Below are 20,412 nucleotides of genomic sequence, written 5' to 3' on the forward strand. Positions count from 1 at the left end.
TGAGGTGAGATTGTTCCTTTCCTTTCTGCTGGTTTGGTTGCGTTGAGATGTCCGAGCTGGTGCATTATCGTTTCGAACAGGCTGACTGTTCATGTTATCATGTTGGGTATTGTCACTCTTGAGTTGGGTTAGTAAGACCATTGGCAATGTCATCACATCAGATGATATACTGTAACAACGACAGTAAGACTGCAAGTAAATAACGCATCACTAATCATGTAGCTTGAGGACATGATACAGTTGGAAAGAGGAATTTCAGGATATGAAGTCCATTACGTAGATAGCTAATTGATTTGAAGATCTCCTCCATCCTATGCTAGAAAGAAGCTAGAGTATCAGTTTTGAGAACATGGCCTGCTAGGCTGATCCATACTCCCATTATCCTTTGCGTAAAGACTTACCTCCTGTTCCTGGTTTGAAATGAATTTCCTTGTGGCCTATGGCATTTTCAACATCATGTGACTCTGGTTAAGACTTAATCAAGGTCTCAGCAGAGAAGCTCCTACAAGAATGAAAAGGTGAATCATGAATAAACACAAATAAGATTTTATGTTTGTGTGTGAATTAGGAAAAAGAGCACTGAAGCACAAGTTACTGGAGAGACCAAACACCAACTCTGCTGAACACTGAGCAGCTACTGAACCTCTCGAGTCTTCTTCAGGATGGACAACAGGATGAGAGGGGGGATTGCAGCACTTATACTCTTCCTGGCTGGTGAGTCCAGCCCTCTGATAAGTTACTGGCCCTTACACAGTTCACACTAGCGATCACGGAAGTCCGTGTTATCACATGGAGGTCACGCAGCGTCCCTCACTCGGTCACTCACTGCAAATGAACAAACTGTCACCACTCAACACTGTTCTGAACATTACAGTTCTTTGAAAAGCATAATTGTCTTAATATCCCCCTATACCAAATGCCTCTCTCTTCAAATTTGGTCTGTGTAGAAAGAAAAAAATGCATCAACATTATCATTTGTTTTCACAAAAGATAGTTAAGACAAAACATAGTGTTTGTACCTGGAAATAGATTTAAAGATGAAATCTTTATTGATTTAAATGGACATGAATACAAAGGGGTGTTTTGAACATTTTATTGACATTTACATTCTATTCTATGTACAGCTATGAGAACATCTGAAGCCTCAGATAATACAACTTCACCCTTTACTACAACAGCTCCTGCTACTACCTCAACACCTCCTCTCACAACTACAACTACCAGCACAACAACCTCTGCTCCTCCCACAACTACTACAACAGCTCCTGCTACTACCTCAACACCTCCTCTCACAACTACAAGTCCTCTCACAACTACAACTACCAGCACAACAACCTCTGCTCCTCCTACAAGTACTACAACAGCTCCTGCTACTACCTCAACACCTCCTCTCACAACTACAAGTCCTCTCACAACTACAACTACCAGCACAACAACCTCTGCTCTTCCCACAAGTACTACAGCAGCTCCTGCTACAACCTCAACATCTCGTCTCACAACTACAACTACCAGTACAACAAGCTCTGCTCCTCCCACAATTACTACAACAGCTCCTGCTACTACCTCAACACCTCCTCTCACAACTACAAGTCCTCTCACAACTACAACTACCAGCACAACAACCTCTGCTCTTCCCACAAGTACTACAGCAGCTCCTGCTACAACCTCAACATCTCGTCTCACAACTACAACCACTAGTACAACAACCTCTGCTCCTCCTACAAGTACTACAACGGCTCCTGCTACTACCTCAACACCTCCTCTCACAACTACAACCACCAGTACAACAACCTCTGCTCCTCCCACAAGTACTACAGCAGCTCCTGCTACAACCTCAACACCTCCTCTGACAACTACAACCACCAGTACAACAACCTCTGCTCCTCCTACAAGTACTACAACAGCTCCTGCTACTACCTCAACACCTCCACTCACAACTACAACCACCAGTACAACAACCTCTGCTCCTCCTACAAGTACAACAACAGCTCCTGCTACTACCTCAACACCTCCTCTCACAACTACAAGTCCTCTCACAACTACAACTACCAGCACAACAACCTCTGCTCCTCCCACAACAACCACAACAGCTCCTGCTACTACCTCAACACCTCCACTCACAACTACAACTACCAGTACAGCAACCTCTGCTCCTCCAACAACTACTACAACAGCTCCTGCTACTACCTCAACACCTCCTCTCACAACTACAAGTCCTCTCACAACTACAACTACCAGCACAACAACCTCTGCTCTTCCCACAAGTACTACAGCAGCTCCTGCTACAACCTCAACATCTCGTCTCACAACTACAACCACTAGTACAAAAACCTCTGCTCCTCCTACAAGTACTACAACGGCTCCTGCTACTACCTCAACACCTCCTCTCACAACTACAACCACCAGTACAACAACCTCTGCTCCTCCCACAACTACTACAACAGCTCCTGCTACTACCTCAACACCTCCTCTCACAACTACAAGTCCTCTCACAACTACAACTCCCAGCGCAACAAGCTCTGCTCCTCCCACAACAACTACAACAGCTCCTGAGACAACCTCAACACCTCCTTTCACAACTACGACTACCAGTACAACAACCTCTGCTCCTCCCACAATTACTACAACAGCTCCTGCTACTACCTCAACACCTCCTTTCACAACTACAACTACCAGCACAACAAGCTCTGCTCCTCCCACAAGTACTACAGCAGCTCCTGCTACAACCTCAACACCTCCTCTGACAACTACAACCACCAGTACAACAACCTCTGCTCCTCCCACAACTACTACAACAGCTCCTGCTACTACCTCAACACCTCCTCTCACAACTACAAGTCCTCTCACAACTACAACTACCAGCACAACAACCTCTGCTCTTCCCACAAGTACTACAGCAGCTCCTGCTACTACCTCAACACCTCCTCTCACAACTACAAGTCCTCTCACAACTACAACTCCCAGCGCAACAAGCTCTGCTCCTCCCACAACAACTACAACAGCTCCTGAGACAACCTCAACACCTCCTTTCACAACTACGACTACCAGTACAACAACCTCTGCTCCTCCCACAATTACTACAACAGCTCCTGCTACTACCTCAACACCTCCACTCACAACTACAACTACCAGTACAGCAACCTCTGCTCCTCCCACAACTACTACAACAGCTCCTGCTACTACCTCAACACCTCCTCTCACAACTACAAGTCCTCTCACAACCACAACTACCAGCACAACAAGCTCTGCTCCTCCCACAAGTACTACAGCAGCTCCTGCTACTACCTCAACACCTCCTCTGACAACTACAACCACCAGTACAACAACCTCTGCTCCTCCCACAACTATTACAACAGCTCCTGCTACTACCTCAACACCTCCTCTCACAACTACAAGTCCTCTCACAACCACAACTACCAGCACAACAAGCTCTGCTCCTCCCACAAGTACTACAGCAGCTCCTGCTACTACCTCAACACCTCCTCTGACAAATACAACCACCAGTACAACAACCTCTGCTCCTCCCACAACTACTACAACAGCTCCTGCTACTACCTCAACACCTCCTCTCACAACTACAAGTCCTCTCACAACTACAACTACCAGCACAACAACCTCTGCTCCTCCCACAACAACCACAACAGCTCCTGCTACTACCTCAACACCTCCACTCACAACTACAACTACCAGTACAGCAACCTCTGCTCCTCCAACAACTACTACAACAGCTCCTGCTACTACCTCAACACCTCCTCTCACAACTACAAGTCCTCTCACAACTACAACTACCAGCACAACAACCTCTGCTCTTCCCACAAGTACTACAGCAGCTCCTGCTACAACCTCAACATCTCGTCTCACAACTACAACCACTAGTACAACAACCTCTGCTCCTCCTACAAGTACTACAACGGCTCCTGCTACTACCTCAACACCTCCTCTCACAACTACAACCACCAGTACAACAACCTCTGCTCCTCCCACAACTACTACAACAGCTCCTGCTACTACCTCAACACCTCCTCTCACAACTACAAGTCCTCTCACAACTACAGCTCCCAGCGCAACAAGCTCTGCTCCTCCCACAACAACTACAACAGCTCCTGAGACAACCTCAACACCTCCTTTCACAACTACGACTACCAGTACAACAACCTCTGCTCCTCCCACAATTACTACAACAGCTCCTGCTACTACCTCAACACCTCCTTTCACAACTACAACTACCAGCACAATAAGCTCTGCTCCTCCCACAAGTACTACAGCAGCTCCTGCTACAACCTCAACACCTCCTCTGACAACTACAACCACCAGTACAACAACCTCTGCTCCTCCCACAACTACTACAACAGCTCCTGCTACTACCTCAACACCTCCTCTCACAACTACAAGTCCTCTCACAACCACAACTACCAGCACAACAAGCTCTGCTCCTCCCACAACAACTACAACAGCTCCTGCTACTACCTCAACACCTCCTCTGACAACTACAACCACCAGTACAACAACCTCTGCTCCTCCCACAACTACTACAACAGCTCCTGCTACTACCTCAACACCTCCTCTCACAACTACAAGTCCTCTCACAACTACAACTACCAGCACAACAACCTCTGCTCTTCCCACAAGTACTACAGCAGCTCCTGCTACAACCTCAACATCTCGTCTCACAACTACAACCACCAGTACAACAACCTCTGCTCCTCCCACAACTACTACAACAGCTCCTGCTACTACCTCAACACCTCCTCTCACAACTACAAGTCCTCTCACAACTACAACTACCAGCACAACAACCTCTGCTCCTCCCACAACAACTACAACAGCTCCTGCTACTACCTCAACACCTCCTTACACAACTACAACTACCAGCGCAACAACCTCTGCTCCTCCCACAACCACTACAACGACTCCAGGTACTACCTCAACACCTCCTTTCACAACTACGACTACCAGTACAACAACCTCTGCTCCTCCCACAATTACTACAACAGCTCCTGCTACTACCTCAACACCTCCTTTCACAACTACAACTACCAGCACAACAACCTCTGCTCCTCCCACAACTACTACAACAGCTCCTGCTACTACCTCAACACCTCCTCTCACAACTACAAGTCCTCTCACAACTACAACTACCAGCACAACAACCTCTGCTCTTCCCACAAGTACTACAGCAGCTCCTGCTACAACCTCAACATCTCGTCTCACAACTACAACTACCAGTACAACAAGCTCTGCTCCTCCCACAATTACTACAACAGCTCCTGCTACTACCTCAACACCTCCTTTCACAACTACAACTACCAGCACAACAAGCTCTGCTCCTCCCACAAGTACTACAGCAGCTCCTGCTACAACCTCAACACCTCCTCTGACAACTACAACCACCAGTACAACAACCTCTGCTCCTCCTACAAGTACTACAACAGCTCCTGCTACTACCTCAACACCTCCACTCACAACTACAACCACCAGTACAACAACCTCTGCTCCTCCTACAAGTACTACAACAGCTCCTGCTACTACCTCAACACCTCCTCTCACAACTTCAAGTCCTCTCACAACTACAACTACCAGCACAACAACCTCTGCTCCTCCCACAACAACCACAACAGCTCCTGCTACTACCTCAACACCTCCACTCACAACTACAACTACCAGTACAGCAACCTCTGCTCCTCCAACAACTACTACAACAGCTCCTGCTACTACCTCAACACCTCCTCTCACAACTACAAGTCCTCTCACAACTACAACTACCAGAACAACAACCTCTGCTCTTCCCACAAGTACTACAGCAGCTCCTGCTACAACCTCAACATCTCGTTTCACAACTACAACCACCAGTACAACAACCTCTGCTCCTCCTACAAGTACTACAACGGCTCCTGCTACTACCTCAACACCTCCTCTCACAACTACAAGTCCTCTCACAACTACAACTCCCAGCGCAACAAGCTCTGCTCTTCCCACAACAACTACAACAGCTCCTGAGACAACCTCAACACCTCCTTTCACAACTACGACTACCAGTACAACAACCTCTGCTCCTCCCACAATTACTACAACAGCTCCTGCTACTACCTCAACACCTCCTTTCACAACTACAACTACCAGCACAACAAGCTCTGCTCCTCCCACAAGTACTACAGCAGCTCCTGCTACAACCTCAACACCTCCTCTGACAACTACAACCACCAGTACAACAACCTCTGCTCCTCCCACAACTACTACAGCAGCTCCTGCTACTACCTCAACACCTCCACTCACAACTACAACTACCAGTACAGCAACCTCTGCTCCTCCCACAACTACTACAACAGCTCCTGCTACTACCTCAACACCTCTTCTCACAACTACAAGTCCTCTCACAACCACAACTACCAGCACAACAAGCTCTGCTCCTCCCACAAGTACTACAGCAGCTCCTGCTACTACCTCAACACCTCCTCTGACAACTACAACCACCAGTACAACAACCTCTGCTCCTCCCACAACTACTACAACAGCTCCTGCTACTACCTCAACACCTCCTCTCACAACTACAAGTCCTCTCACAACTACAACTACCAGCACAACAACCTCTGCTCTTCCCACAAGTACTACAGCAGCTCCTGCTACAACCTCAACATCTCGTCTCACAACTACAACCACCAGTACAACAACCTCTGCTCCTCCCACAACTACTACAACAGCTCCTGCTACTACCTCAACACCTCCTCTCACAACTACAACCACCAGTACAACAACCTCTGCTCCTCCCACAACTACTACAACAGCTCCTGCTACTACCTCAACACCTCCTCTCACAACTACAAGTCCTCTCACAACTACAACTACCAGCACAACAACCTCTGCTCCTCCCACAACAACTACAACAGCTCCTGCTACTACCTCAACACCTCCTTTCACAACTACAACTACCAGCGCAACAACCTCTGCTCCTCCCACAACGACTACAACGACTCCTGGTACTACCTCAACACCTCCTTTCACAACTACGACTACCAGTACAACAACCTCTGCTCCTCCCACAATTACTACAACAGCTCCTGCTACTACCTCAACACCTCCTTTCACAACTACAACTACCAGCACAACAACCTCTGCTCCTCCCACAACTACTACAACAGCTCCTGCTACTACCTCAACACCTCCTCTCACAACTACAAGTCCTCTCACAACTACAACTACCAGCACAACAACCTCTGCTCTTCCCACAAGTACTACAGCAGCTCCTGCTACAACCTCAACATCTCGTCTCACAACTACAACTACCAGTACAACAAGCTCTGCTCCTCCCACAATTACTACAACAGCTCCTGCTACTACCTCAACACCTCCTTTCACAACTACAACTACCAGCACAACAAGCTCTGCTCCTCCCACAAGTACTACAGCAGCTCCTGCTACAACCTCAACACCTCCTCTGACAACTACAACCACCAGTACAACAACCTCTGCTCCTCCCACAACTACTACAACAGCTCCTGCTACTACCTCAACACCTCCTCTCACAACTACAAGTCCTCTCACAACTACAACTACCAGCACAACAACCTCTGCTCCTCCCACAACAACTACAACAGCTCCTGCTACTACCTCAACACCTCCACTCACAACTACAACTACCAGTACAGCAACCTCTGCTCTTCCCACAAGTACTACAGCAGCTCCTGCTACAACCTCAACACCTCCTCTCACAACTACAACTACCAGCACAATAAGCTCTGCTCCTCCCACAAGTACTACAACAGCTCCTGCTACTACCTCAACACCTCCTCTCACAACTACAAGTCCTCTCACAACTACAACTTCCAGCACAACAACCTCTGCTCTTCCCACAAGTACTACAGCAGCTCCTGCTACAACCTTAACACCTCCTTTCACAACTACAACTACCAGTACAACAACCTCTGCTCCTCCCACAACGACTACAACAACTCCTGCTACTACCTCAACACCTCCTCTCACAACTACAACTACCAGTACAGAAACCTCTGCTCCTCCCACAACTACTACAGCAGCTCCTGCTACAACCTTAACACCTCCTTTCACAACTACAACTACCAGCACAACAACTTCTGCTCCTCCCACAACGACTACAACAACTCCTGCTACTACCTCAACACCTCCTCTCACAACTACAAGTCCTCTCACAACTACAACTACCAGAACAACAACCTCTGCTCTTCCCACAAGTACTACAGCAGCTCCTGCTACAACCTCAACATCTCGTTTCACAACTACAACCACCAGTACAACAACCTCTGCTCCTCCTACAAGTACTACAACGGCTCCTGCTACTACCTCAACACCTCCTCTCACAACTACAAGTCCTCTCACAACTACAACTCCCAGCGCAACAAGCTCTGCTCCTCCCACAACAACTACAACAGCTCCTGAGACAACCTCAACACCTCCTTTCACAACTACGACTACCAGTACAACAACCTCTGCTCCTCCCACAATTTCTACAACAGCTCCTGCTACTACCTCAACACCTCCTTTCACAACTACAACTACCAGCACAACAAGCTCTGCTCCTCCCACAAGTACTACAGCAGCTCCTGCTACAACCTCAACACCTCCTCTGACAACTACAACCACCAGTACAACAACCTCTGCTCCTCCCACAACTACTACAGCAGCTCCTGCTACTACCTCAACACCTCCACTCACAACTACAACTACCAGTACAGCAACCTCTGCTCCTCCCACAACTACTACAACAGCTCCTGCTACTACCTCAACACCTCTTCTCACAACTACAAGTCCTCTCACAACCACAACTACCAGCACAACAAGCTCTGCTCCTCCCACAAGTACTACAGCAGCTCCTGCTACTACCTCAACACCTCCTCTGACAACTACAACCACCAGTACAACAACCTCTGCTCCTCCCACAACTACTACAACAGCTCCTGCTACTACCTCAACACCTCCTCTCACAACTACAAGTCCTCTCACAACTACAACTACCAGCACAACAACCTCTGCTCTTCCCACAAGTACTACAGCAGCTCCTGCTACAACCTCAACATCTCGTCTCACAACTACAACCACCAGTACAACAACCTCTGCTCCTCCCACAACTACTACAACAGCTCCTGCTACTACCTCAACACCTCCTCTCACAACTACAACCACCAGTACAACAACCTCTGCTCCTCCCACAACTACTACAACAGCTCCTGCTACTACCTCAACACCTCCTCTCACAACTACAAGTCCTCTCACAACTACAACTACCAGCACAACAACCTCTGCTCCTCCCACAACAACTACAACAGCTCCTGCTACTACCTCAACACCTCCTTTCACAACTACAACTACCAGCGCAACAACCTCTGCTCCTCCCACAACGACTACAACGACTCCTGGTACTACCTCAACACCTCCTTTCACAACTACGACTACCAGTACAACAACCTCTGCTCCTCCCACAATTACTACAACAGCTCCTGCTACTACCTCAACACCTCCTTTCACAACTACAACTACCAGCACAACAACCTCTGCTCCTCCCACAACTACTACAACAGCTCCTGCTACTACCTCAACACCTCCTCTCACAACTACAACCACCAGTACAACAACCTCTGCTCCTCCCACAACTACTACAACAGCTCCTGCTACTACCTCAACACCTCCTCTCACAACTACAAGTCCTCTCACAACTACAACTACCAGCACAACAACCTCTGCTCCTCCCACAACAACTACAACAGCTCCTGCTACTACCTCAACACCTCCACTCACAACTACAACTACCAGTACAGCAACCTCTGCTCTTCCCACAAGTACTACAGCAGCTCCTGCTACAACCTCAACACCTCCTCTCACAACTACAACTACCAGCACAATAAGCTCTGCTCCTCCCACAAGTACTACAACAGCTCCTGCTACTACCTCAACACCTCCTCTCACAACTACAAGTCCTCTCACAACTACAACTTCCAGCACAACAACCTCTGCTCTTCCCACAAGTACTACAGCAGCTCCTGCTACAACCTTAACACCTCCTTTCACAACTACAACTACCAGTACAACAACCTCTGCTCCTCCCACAACGACTACAACAACTCCTGCTACTACCTCAACACCTCCTCTCACAACTACAACCACCAGTACAACAACTTCTGCTCCTCCCACAACTACTACAACAGCTCCTGCTACTACCTCAACACCTCCTCTCACAACTACAACCACTAGTACAACAACCTTTGCTCTTCCTACAAGTACTACAACATCTCCTGCTACTACCTCAACACCTCCACTCACAACTACAACCACCAGTACAACAACCTCTGCTCCTCCCACAACTACTACAACAGCTCCTGCTACTACCTCAACACCTCCACTCACAACTACAACCACCAGTACAACAACCTCTGCTCCTCCCACAACTTCTACAACAGCTGCTGCTACTACCTCAACACCTCCTCTCACAACTACAACTACCAGCACAACAACCTCTGCTCCTCCTACAACAACTACAACAGCTCCTGCTACTATCTCAACACCTCCACTCACAACTACAACTACCAGTACAGAAACCTCTGCTCCTCCCACAACTACTACAGCAGCTCCTGCTACAACCTTAACACCTCCTTTCACAACTACAACTACCAGCACAACAACTTCTGCTCCTCCCACAACGACTACAACAACTCCTGCTACTACCTCAACACCTCGTCTCACAACTACAACCACTAGTACAACAACCTCTGCTCCTCCTACAAGTACTACAAAAGCTCCTGCTACTACCTCAACACCTCCTCTCACAACTACAAGTCCTCTCACAACTACAACTCCCAGCGGAACAAGCTCTGCTCCTCCCACAACTACTACAACAGCTCCTGCTACTACCACAACACCTCCACTCACAACTACAACTACCAGCACAGCAACCTCTGCTCCTCCCACAAGTACTACAGCAGCTCCTGCTACAACCTCAGCACCTCCTTTCACAACTACAACTACCAGCACAACAACCTCTGCTCCTCCCACAACAACCACAACAGCTCCTGCTACTACCTCAACACCTCCACTCACAACTACAACTACCAGTACAGCAACCTCTGCTCCTCCAACAACTACTACAACAGCTCCTGCTACTACCTCAACACCTCCTCTCACAACTACAAGTCCTCTCACAACTACAACTACCAGCACAACAACCTCTGCTCTTCCCACAAGTACTACAGCAGCTCCTGCTACAACCTCAACATCTCGTCTCACAACTACAACCACTAGTACAAAAACCTCTGCTCCTCCTACAAGTACTACAACGGCTCCTGCTACTACCTCAACACCTCCTCTCACAACTACAACCACCAGTACAACAACCTCTGCTCCTCCCACAACTACTACAACAGCTCCTGCTACTACCTCAACACCTCCTCTCACAACTACAAGTCCTCTCACAACTACAACTCCCAGCGCAACAAGCTCTGCTCCTCCCACAACAACTACAACAGCTCCTGAGACAACCTCAACACCTCCTTTCACAACTACGACTACCAGTACAACAACCTCTGCTCCTCCCACAATTACTACAACAGCTCCTGCTACTACCTCAACACCTCCTTTCACAACTACAACTACCAGCACAACAAGCTCTGCTCCTCCCACAAGTACTACAGCAGCTCCTGCTACAACCTCAACACCTCCTCTGACAACTACAACCACCAGTACAACAACCTCTGCTCCTCCCACAACTACTACAACAGCTCCTGCTACTACCTCAACACCTCCTCTCACAACTACAAGTCCTCTCACAACTACAACTACCAGCACAACAACCTCTGCTCTTCCCACAAGTACTACAGCAGCTCCTGCTACTACCTCAACACCTCCTCTCACAACTACAAGTCCTCTCACAACTACAACTCCCAGCGCAACAAGCTCTGCTCCTCCCACAACTACTACAACAGCTCCTGCTACTACCTCAACACCTCCACTCAAAATTTCAACCACCAGTACAACAACCTCTGCTCCTCCCACAACTACTACAACAGCTCCTGCTACTACCTCAACACCTCCTCTGACAACTACAACCACCAGTACAACAACCTCTGCTCCTCCCACAACTACTACAACAGCTCCTGCTACTACCTCAACACCTCCTCTCACAACTACAAGTCCTCTCACAACTACAACTACCAGCACAACAACCTCTGCTCTTCCCACAAGTACTACAGCAGCTCCTGCTTCAACCTCAACACCTCCTTTCACAACTACAACCACCAGTACAACAACCTCTGCTCCTCCTACAAGTACTACAACAGCTCCTGCTACTACCTCAACACCTCCACTCACAACTACAACCACCAGTATAACCTCTGCTCCTCCCACAACTACTACAACTCCTGCTACTACCTCAACACCTCCTCTGACACCTACAACCACCAGTACAACAACCTCTGCTCCTCCCACAACTACTACAACTCCTACTACTACCTCAACACCTCCACTCACAACTACAACCACCAGTCCATTAACCTCTGCTCCTCCTACAAGTACTACAACAGCTCCTGCTACTACCTCAACACCTCCACTCACAACTACAAGTCCACTCACAACTACAACTACCAGCACATCAACCTCTGCTCCTCCCACAACTACTACAACAGCTGCTCCTACTTCTACAACAACAATACCCACTATAACCACTACAGCACCTGCTACCAACACTTCATCTTCCTCAAGACCCATGACTACAGGTCCAAGTACAACAACCACGGCTGCTCCTAGTTCTAAAACAACAATTCCTTCTACAACAACTACAGCCCCAGCTACTACTACCACATCGTCTTCCACAGTAACCACAACTACAGCGCCAACTGCAACTACCACAGCTGCTCCCACTACTACCTCAACAATTGCTACTTCCTCCACTTTCTCGCCTTCCACCACTACAACAACCACAGCTCCTAGTACCACCACTTCACTTCCCACAACACCCACAAATGTACCTTCGTCTACAACAACCACAACTCCTTCTAGTACCACAACCTCTCCTCCCACCACAACCACAGCTCCAACTACAAGAACCACAGCCACTCCCAGTACTACCACAACAATACCCACTACAACAACTACAGCACCTGCAACCAACACTTCATCTTCCTCAAGACCCATGACTACAGGTCCAACTACAACAACCACAGCTGCTCCTACTTCTAAAACAACTATTCCTTCTACAACAACTACAGCCCCAGCTGTTACTACCACATTGTCTTCCACAACTGCATCTCTAGCTACAACTACCACAGCTGCTCCCACTTCAACAACAGCTGCTCCCATAGCAACTACAGCAATTCCCAGTACAACTACAGCAACTACTGCTACCGCCACATCTCCTATCACAACAACTAAAACTACATCTCTAACTATTAGTTCAACACCAACTTCTTCTGCCAGAACTACAGCTTCAGGTACGATAAAGGAAGCTTCCACTACTAGCACGGCAACAACAGCAGTTGCTATTACTTCAACCGCGTCTCCTTCTACAACAACTACAACTCAGACTCCAACTACAACTACTACAGCAGCTCCCACTACAACAGCCACCACCATTCTTCCTGCCACCACTAGATCTACAGCTCCATCTGCATCTCCCACAGCTGCTGTTAATAACACAATAGTTCCCAGTACAACAAGCACAGCTCCTACCACACCCACCACTCCACCTTCCACAACGCCCACAGCTTCATCTACAACCAGAAGAGATATTTTAAGTACTACCAAAACAATTTCCAGTACCAACAACAGTTCACCCGCCACATTCACAACTACTGCTCCAGCTGCAACAATGGCATTTGTTACCACTGCTACTTCTATCACTCCTACTGCAGGCATAACCTATCCACCCACCACAAGCACATCTGCATCTTCTGCTACACAAACGACCACTCCCATGACAACTACACCACTTCACACTTCGCCCGCTGCAGCTCCTACTTCAACCACAACAGCTCCTTCTACTACAAACACAAGTAGGACCACAATACCTCATGGCAGTACACCCACAGCTACAACTCCCAGTTCAGCATACTCTACAACCCCAGCTACTCCAACGTCTCCCACTACAACCTCAACAACTTCCAGTACGAAATCCACAGCTCCGACTGCTGTCACGAGCTCAGCTCAAACCACAGACACCACTACAACCATGACAACTATCATAACCACATCAGAGAGGAACGGTATAATTCTGCTGACTTTCCGAATGATTCGGGATTTCCAAGACGAACTGAATAATTCTTCATCTGCCAAGTATAAACAGCTGGCTCAAAATGTCTCTGGAGAGGTAAGTACTTGTATGTTTTGAACCGTTGATTGAAGAATTTATCTACCAGGCCTGAGGTGGTATTAATGTTTTCTGTTTTCTTATTTTACAGTGTTACTCAGTGTACAAAAAAAAATATCCACTTACCTTCCTGCGATGTGAAGTCAAGCGATTTTGGTGAGCTACATTTTTGGAATTTTCTACCAGTGCAGACAATAGGTTCACTTCATCAAAACTACAGTATGTGAATGGATTTTCAGTTACCCAAACATATAAAAACTATTAAAAGGAAAAAAGTAAAGACTTTGAAATTTACAGGAACAGTGATTTTCCTGTTAATCCATGGTGTCTGTTAGAGTGTTTATTCAATATAGTTGTCCCTTGAAATAACCAGTCATGACTTCACATAATTGGTTGTTCCCTAATGTGAGGAGGACACTGGGATCTTCTCTCTCATGAATGACACATTGCTCCAACCCATTAGTAAATATCTCTCTTCTTTATTTCCCTTGACCTACAGGAGTGGATCAGTAGGAGTGGATGTAGACCTCATATTCCGTAATGAGACAGTTGTGCCAAACATCACCAATGTTATCAGTGATTTGCAGATATCCGAGGCTCAGTCTGAGACCTTCCTGAACATCATTCCTTCCAGCATTAATGCCACATGTAAGTACATGCAGCTTTTGAAAGTGACATATCACTGTATTAAACGTGCTGTGATATAACCTTACTTCTATGGGATAATTCTGCATTTTCATTATTAATGTAAGTAAATGCAACAATTGGGAAATAAAGATCCTATATGGATCCTACTGTTATTTAACCTGAGTTCTCTTGCTTAATTCTCTATTTTAAGTTATTAAATAAATGAGACAAACTAATATTAAAGCTTCCTTCCTATAACCTGAACTCCACAAAACAAATGGGAATCAATCTCTTTATTCTAAAGGTACATCACCAAATACATGCATACAGCAACAGCAACACGCTGAGCATTGTGTCTGTGCCCCTTTATAAAGATTTAAAGACTAAAAACAGGGAGAATAAGTGGCCTTAGAAATAAAAAAACAGGAAAGGTTACAAACAAGAGGAAACTAGATTTACACTGTAGGAATCGAAGAAGTCACAACATTCATACCCAAATGAGAGGTACCAATTTGTAGCAAAGGTGTTTCTTACATTCTCTGGCACACCTCTCGTGAAAAAGTATAAATCAGAGTCAAATCTTGTTAGGGTAAACCAATATTTATTAACAAAACAATCACATAACTGCACAGCACAAAAATATCCCTTCCTACTTCATGGATGTTCAAAACTGAATGGGAATCTGTCTCCCAATTCTAATGATGATTTGCCAGATTTGTAGAGAAAGATTTTAGCCTAAGGACTCCACAGCAAAGGAAATCATCCATCCATTTTCTAACCACTTCTTCCAAGCGAGTAAAGTAATTCAGAATTTCCTAAAATAGCAAGACAACAAGCTTTCTGAATCAAGGTTGAAATTACTAAGCCAGGATATGGTCTCCAAGATTGATCAGAATAATGTCCTCTCTCCTGGTACAAACTTAGAGCAAAAGACGGGCAAAGGCATTTCATTTCTTTGTCTCTATCTGTCATCCTTCAGCTCCCTCCCTTTTGTCTGCCCCTTCATCTCCTCTTTTATTTCCATCCCATGTTTCTGTGTGTGGATGAAGAATATAATAATTTACCACAAAGTTAATAAACTTGTGTAAAGCAGGAAACTCCCTTTAATCCTCTTTGTTTAAACCAACTATAACCCAAACCCAGTAAGCTCACCTGTAGATCAGTGAATAGCTCAGTTTGTACTCATTGTTTGAGACTCTGTGAACTGCATACGTTTTTCTGAAATGTGAACTGTCAAGATGTGAATGGGAAATTATAGATTTTACAACCACTCCTCTAACAAGTCCATGTTGCTGCACTCCTTGTTACTCCTGTAACAACATTTACCTTTCATAAAGCATCAGTTCTAGAACAATTACAGAATTGGAATAAAAGGATTAATATGAAATCTAAATTAAAGGTTATATAAATAAGCTAATGAATATTTCTGGGAAAAAAAGAATAAAGATACAGTGACTTATGAATATGACATCACACAATTATAACTCACAACATCTTTTTGTTTCCTTTACAAAAGTGATAACTTCTGCCACAACTACTGCAACAACAATCACATCCTCAAGCTCAGAAACCCCAACCACCACACCAGCAACCACAACTACATCAGCTACAAGACCAGAAACAACAACCACGAGCTCAACGACCCCAACCACAAAACCCATAACCACAACTACAACAACTACAGGACCAAAAGACATGACCATGAGTTCACCGACCACAACTACAACACCACCACCACCAACAACAACAACCACGAGCTCAACAACCACAACAGCGACAAGCACAGGTTCAAGAACTACAAGTACAACCACCAAGAAATCAACTACCACAACTACAAGATCACCAACATCTGGAAGCAACATTGCAGGAGTATCTTCCAGTTTGGGTGCAGTCACAACTCTTCTCCTCTCTCTTACAGTAGTGTGTGCAATAATAAGGGAGAGTCTGATGGATCTGTAGAAGGTTTCTTGAACTGAGTAAATACTTCTGAACCGCTAGCTTGGCATAAATGAATCTGCCATTACTGTCGTGAAGTTTAACATTATGGGAAGGATCACTTCTGTCTTGTGTGTTCTGGCCTCAACCCAGAATGAGTAATGACTCAACACAAGAATATTACATGAACAAATATGATACAATTAATAATTATTAATGTTTCATTTGACAATGTCAGGATAAAAATGGTCCTGATACAGAAAAAAGCAGAAACGTGAGTTTTACGTTTTTATGCCTGAGAATGTTTGATGAAATCACACAGTGAGTCGGAATTTAAAATTCCAGATCTTTAAATTCAAACCATTATAATTCAATTTTTAGAATGGAAAATTTCATAGAAACATTTTCAGATCTCAAACTTTCATATATATGATTAAGTTAATTAAAAAAAAAAGTATAAAAAGAAAAAAAACTATGTTCAACCTTTATCTTAAAGAAAATAAATACTTACATTATCATGTATATTTTTCTGTACTTTATTAGTGTTCTGATCTTTCTGTGCAATATTTTTCAATGTATCAATGTTTTAATTATCTATTGAATGTAAATACTGTACAATTTCAGTTTTAAAACGTATTCATTGTTTAAAAAGCATTATTATTTTTATTATTTAATTCTGCTGCGCAGTGAGGAGAATAAAGAGATTCTGTTGTAATTAATGCAGGGCTCTCGTCGTCTGTAATGGTGTTGATGGAATATTTCAAGGAGCTTTAAAAGGGAAACATTATGATTCCATTGTTTGTCGGTAAACCCATGAGGCAGCACAGCAGGAAGAGCCTGCACATGAAACTGCCCCTACAGGCAAGAGTTTAAGTGGGAGACATACCTATTCTGTTGTTATAAAACCTTCCCAACCCTGTTTCTAGTCCATTTACTTGCATGCCTAACTGGGACTTGAAAAGCTTAGAAGCAGTGCAATTTAACCTTAGCTTGGTCAAGATTAAAATCTTTCCTTCCTGGTGGGCTGGCATTGCAACCCCTGAGGCTGTTACTTGGTTTGATGTTTGCAATGTTGTTCTGGAGTCTGTATTTCATTTTCAAACCGCACGTTCTCCAACCTTTCACTCACCACGAATAACTTCACCCGGACATCAAGGGTCTCACTGTCTAGAGGACTATCAATATGATCTTGTTTCAATGCATTATATACTTTTTTTCTCCACATCGCTAACAGGCTTCGGTGGTTGGCAGCATAATGCAATATTATCTTGTTGAAATGCAAAAACAGTCGAGTTCAAACGAATCCCTTTAAATACAATAAATATTGAGATTAAACACAATGCTGTTTGTTTTTCCTGGCGCTAACAAGCTTTTGTAATGTTGTCCTTATCTAAAAATAAAAGCCTATACGTTTAGAAGCTTTTCAACAGTTTTAAAATGACAACAAATTATTAAAATGCATGACATTCAAGTGCAAACACAAACATTGAACGCAATGAATACAAAAAGTCTCAGATTGCAGAAACTGTTTTTGGTAAATTCAAAGCATGTTCTCAAAGTCCCTTGTGGGTGGTTTTGAGTCAGATGGCCCAGTTGTGGAACCAGCACACACCAGGTGCATGTGTACAAACCAACCAGTCAGTAATGTGGGAATCTAAACAGAGAGGACAAATCTATTCTAGATCAGTTCTAACCAGAATGCAGTTGCAGAGCACACCCAGACAGACAAGACACACCCTGAAGGGGGCCCTGGAAGTCCATCTCAGGGCAAGATGACCAGTCTGAAGCGAAGATTGTGAGAAGACATGGAGGACATGGCTCAACAGGAGAGACACACTGGACTCCTGTGTATCAGGATGGAGCAGAGGTACTTTGGCAGATTTGTTCCAGTAAAACGCCCACTTGACTGGGGGCAAAAGCAAGTCATGTGCAGAACATGTGATGAATTACACCTCCTACCTTGGAATCTCCCTACCGAGAGCTCCTTCCCTGTTGTAACGCATAACCAACATTACCAATAAAAGCCATCCTCACCACAAAACAATTCGCATGTACCCTTTTAATATGTTGTATTTTCCTCTATAAATTAATTGGGGTTATGGGGCTTATTAATAAATTATACATTAGAGAAAAAATAGTAAATGGGTGGAGAGACCCATCAGACCTCCAGGCCACAAGAGGGCGCAGTGTAAGTAGCTTAGAGTATGTCCGGTTTCCAAACCTTGAGTGTGGGTTTGTCGTAGAGTGCGGTAGAAAAAAAATGTGTATTGACGGAAACAAAAGTGCTGTTGAGTGAAATGCAACGGAATCTTAAACATACCCAAAAATGTTTATGAATATGTATGGTTCAATTTTTGTTCCTATTATCATAAGGTGTCGCGGCTGTTGTGAATTATCCGCAACAGGTAAGCACACGGTTTTATTTCTTTATATTTGAACAAATGCCAGTTTACACACCGCTGGATGGCGCCCTTCACTGTGGTTTGAAATAGGTTATTAGTTTTTTTTAATTAAAGGTATAAAGAATTTACAAATACAAATACAACCAGAGGATCAGAAACGGGTACAAGAGAAAAAAAACACAAACAGAAAAGAAAAACATTTAACTGCCAGAGGTAATGAAGTAAATTAAGTGATCAAATTGTGTTTGTTTACATATATCATGTTTTCCTTGCTTTAGCATTTCTCAATTTTTTTAGAGAATTTAAATAGTGTTTCATCTCCACCTCAAAAGTACTGAAAAGGGGAGTATTATCAGACCATTTTGATTTATGAATGTGACGTTTACCCGGAATGACGAATACATTTACTATAAATAAATGCTCTTTTTCCAAATTTTCTATTCAAAAGTCCAATAAAATATCAAAATCCTTAAATCTAAAAAGCACCTTTAACTGCCTGCAAACAAAACTCTGCAAGTCCGTCCAAAACACCTTCACAGACCCTAACACAGGCACCTAACAAATAAATGCACCAAAATGCTCCCCTTTCAGGCCGACAAAAAACACACAGATCATCCTGCTCATGCTTAAATTTAGAGAGCACTCATTTAACTGGCTAAAACTTATGAACAATAGGTTATTGGTTGGTTTAGTGAAGGAGCTGACAAGCTCGTCTCTGAAGAGATGAAGGGACGTGGTATCCAAACATAGAGTTCAAGTCTAAACGATGCACAATAGCTGTTACCCGTCCCCTGGATGCTGAGGAACGCGTGTGTGTTCTTTCTACACAACAGCATCAGTGATTCAGTTTTTAACAGACAAGAAACCACGGCCTGCGAAACTTTTTAGTTTTCCGCTTTACAGTGTTTTTCTGTACTACCGCACGTATTTCTGCTATCAGTATTTCACATCTCTTCAAAGCAAACTGTTGTTGGCGCATTACAGTATATACATGTATGGGGCCATTTCGATTTATTGCTGCACACTGCGATGCTGTTCAATTAAACCAGCTCGTAATCTTTGCTGTTAATATGCACATACTGCGCGTAAATTACAGTGAGTGATTGATTAAGGTGATTGAAGTGTTCG

At 44.9% G+C, this 20,412-nt stretch overlaps 2 protein-coding genes across 2 annotated transcripts; both read left to right on the forward strand.

The window, feature by feature from the left end:
- Nucleotides 1–789: 789 nt before the first annotated feature.
- On the forward strand, nucleotides 790–12,677 carry LOC148656757 (uncharacterized). Its single transcript, XM_088644400.1, has 6 exons — nucleotides 790–795; nucleotides 1,303–1,697; nucleotides 1,810–2,222; nucleotides 2,337–11,545; nucleotides 11,644–12,538; nucleotides 12,604–12,677. Exons 1-6 carry the CDS (start codon nucleotides 790–792, stop codon nucleotides 12,675–12,677), a joined length of 10,992 nt encoding a protein of 3,663 aa, XP_088500526.1.
- LOC148656758 (uncharacterized) lies at nucleotides 12,597–17,601 on the forward strand. The gene is made up of 4 exons (XM_088642606.1): nucleotides 12,597–14,320; nucleotides 14,412–14,476; nucleotides 14,820–14,968; nucleotides 16,464–17,601. The coding sequence occupies exons 1-4, from the start codon at nucleotides 12,722–12,724 to the stop codon at nucleotides 16,904–16,906; spliced, it is 2,256 nt and encodes a 751-aa protein (XP_088498732.1). The 5' UTR covers nucleotides 12,597–12,721; the 3' UTR covers nucleotides 16,907–17,601.
- The last annotated feature ends 2,811 nt before the right edge of the window (nucleotides 17,602–20,412 follow it).

Source organism: Lepisosteus platostomus, chromosome 8 (genome assembly GCF_059453375.1).
Source record: "Lepisosteus platostomus isolate fLepPlt1 chromosome 8, fLepPlt1.hap1, whole genome shotgun sequence".
NCBI classification, from domain to species: domain Eukaryota; kingdom Metazoa; phylum Chordata; class Actinopteri; order Semionotiformes; family Lepisosteidae; genus Lepisosteus; species Lepisosteus platostomus.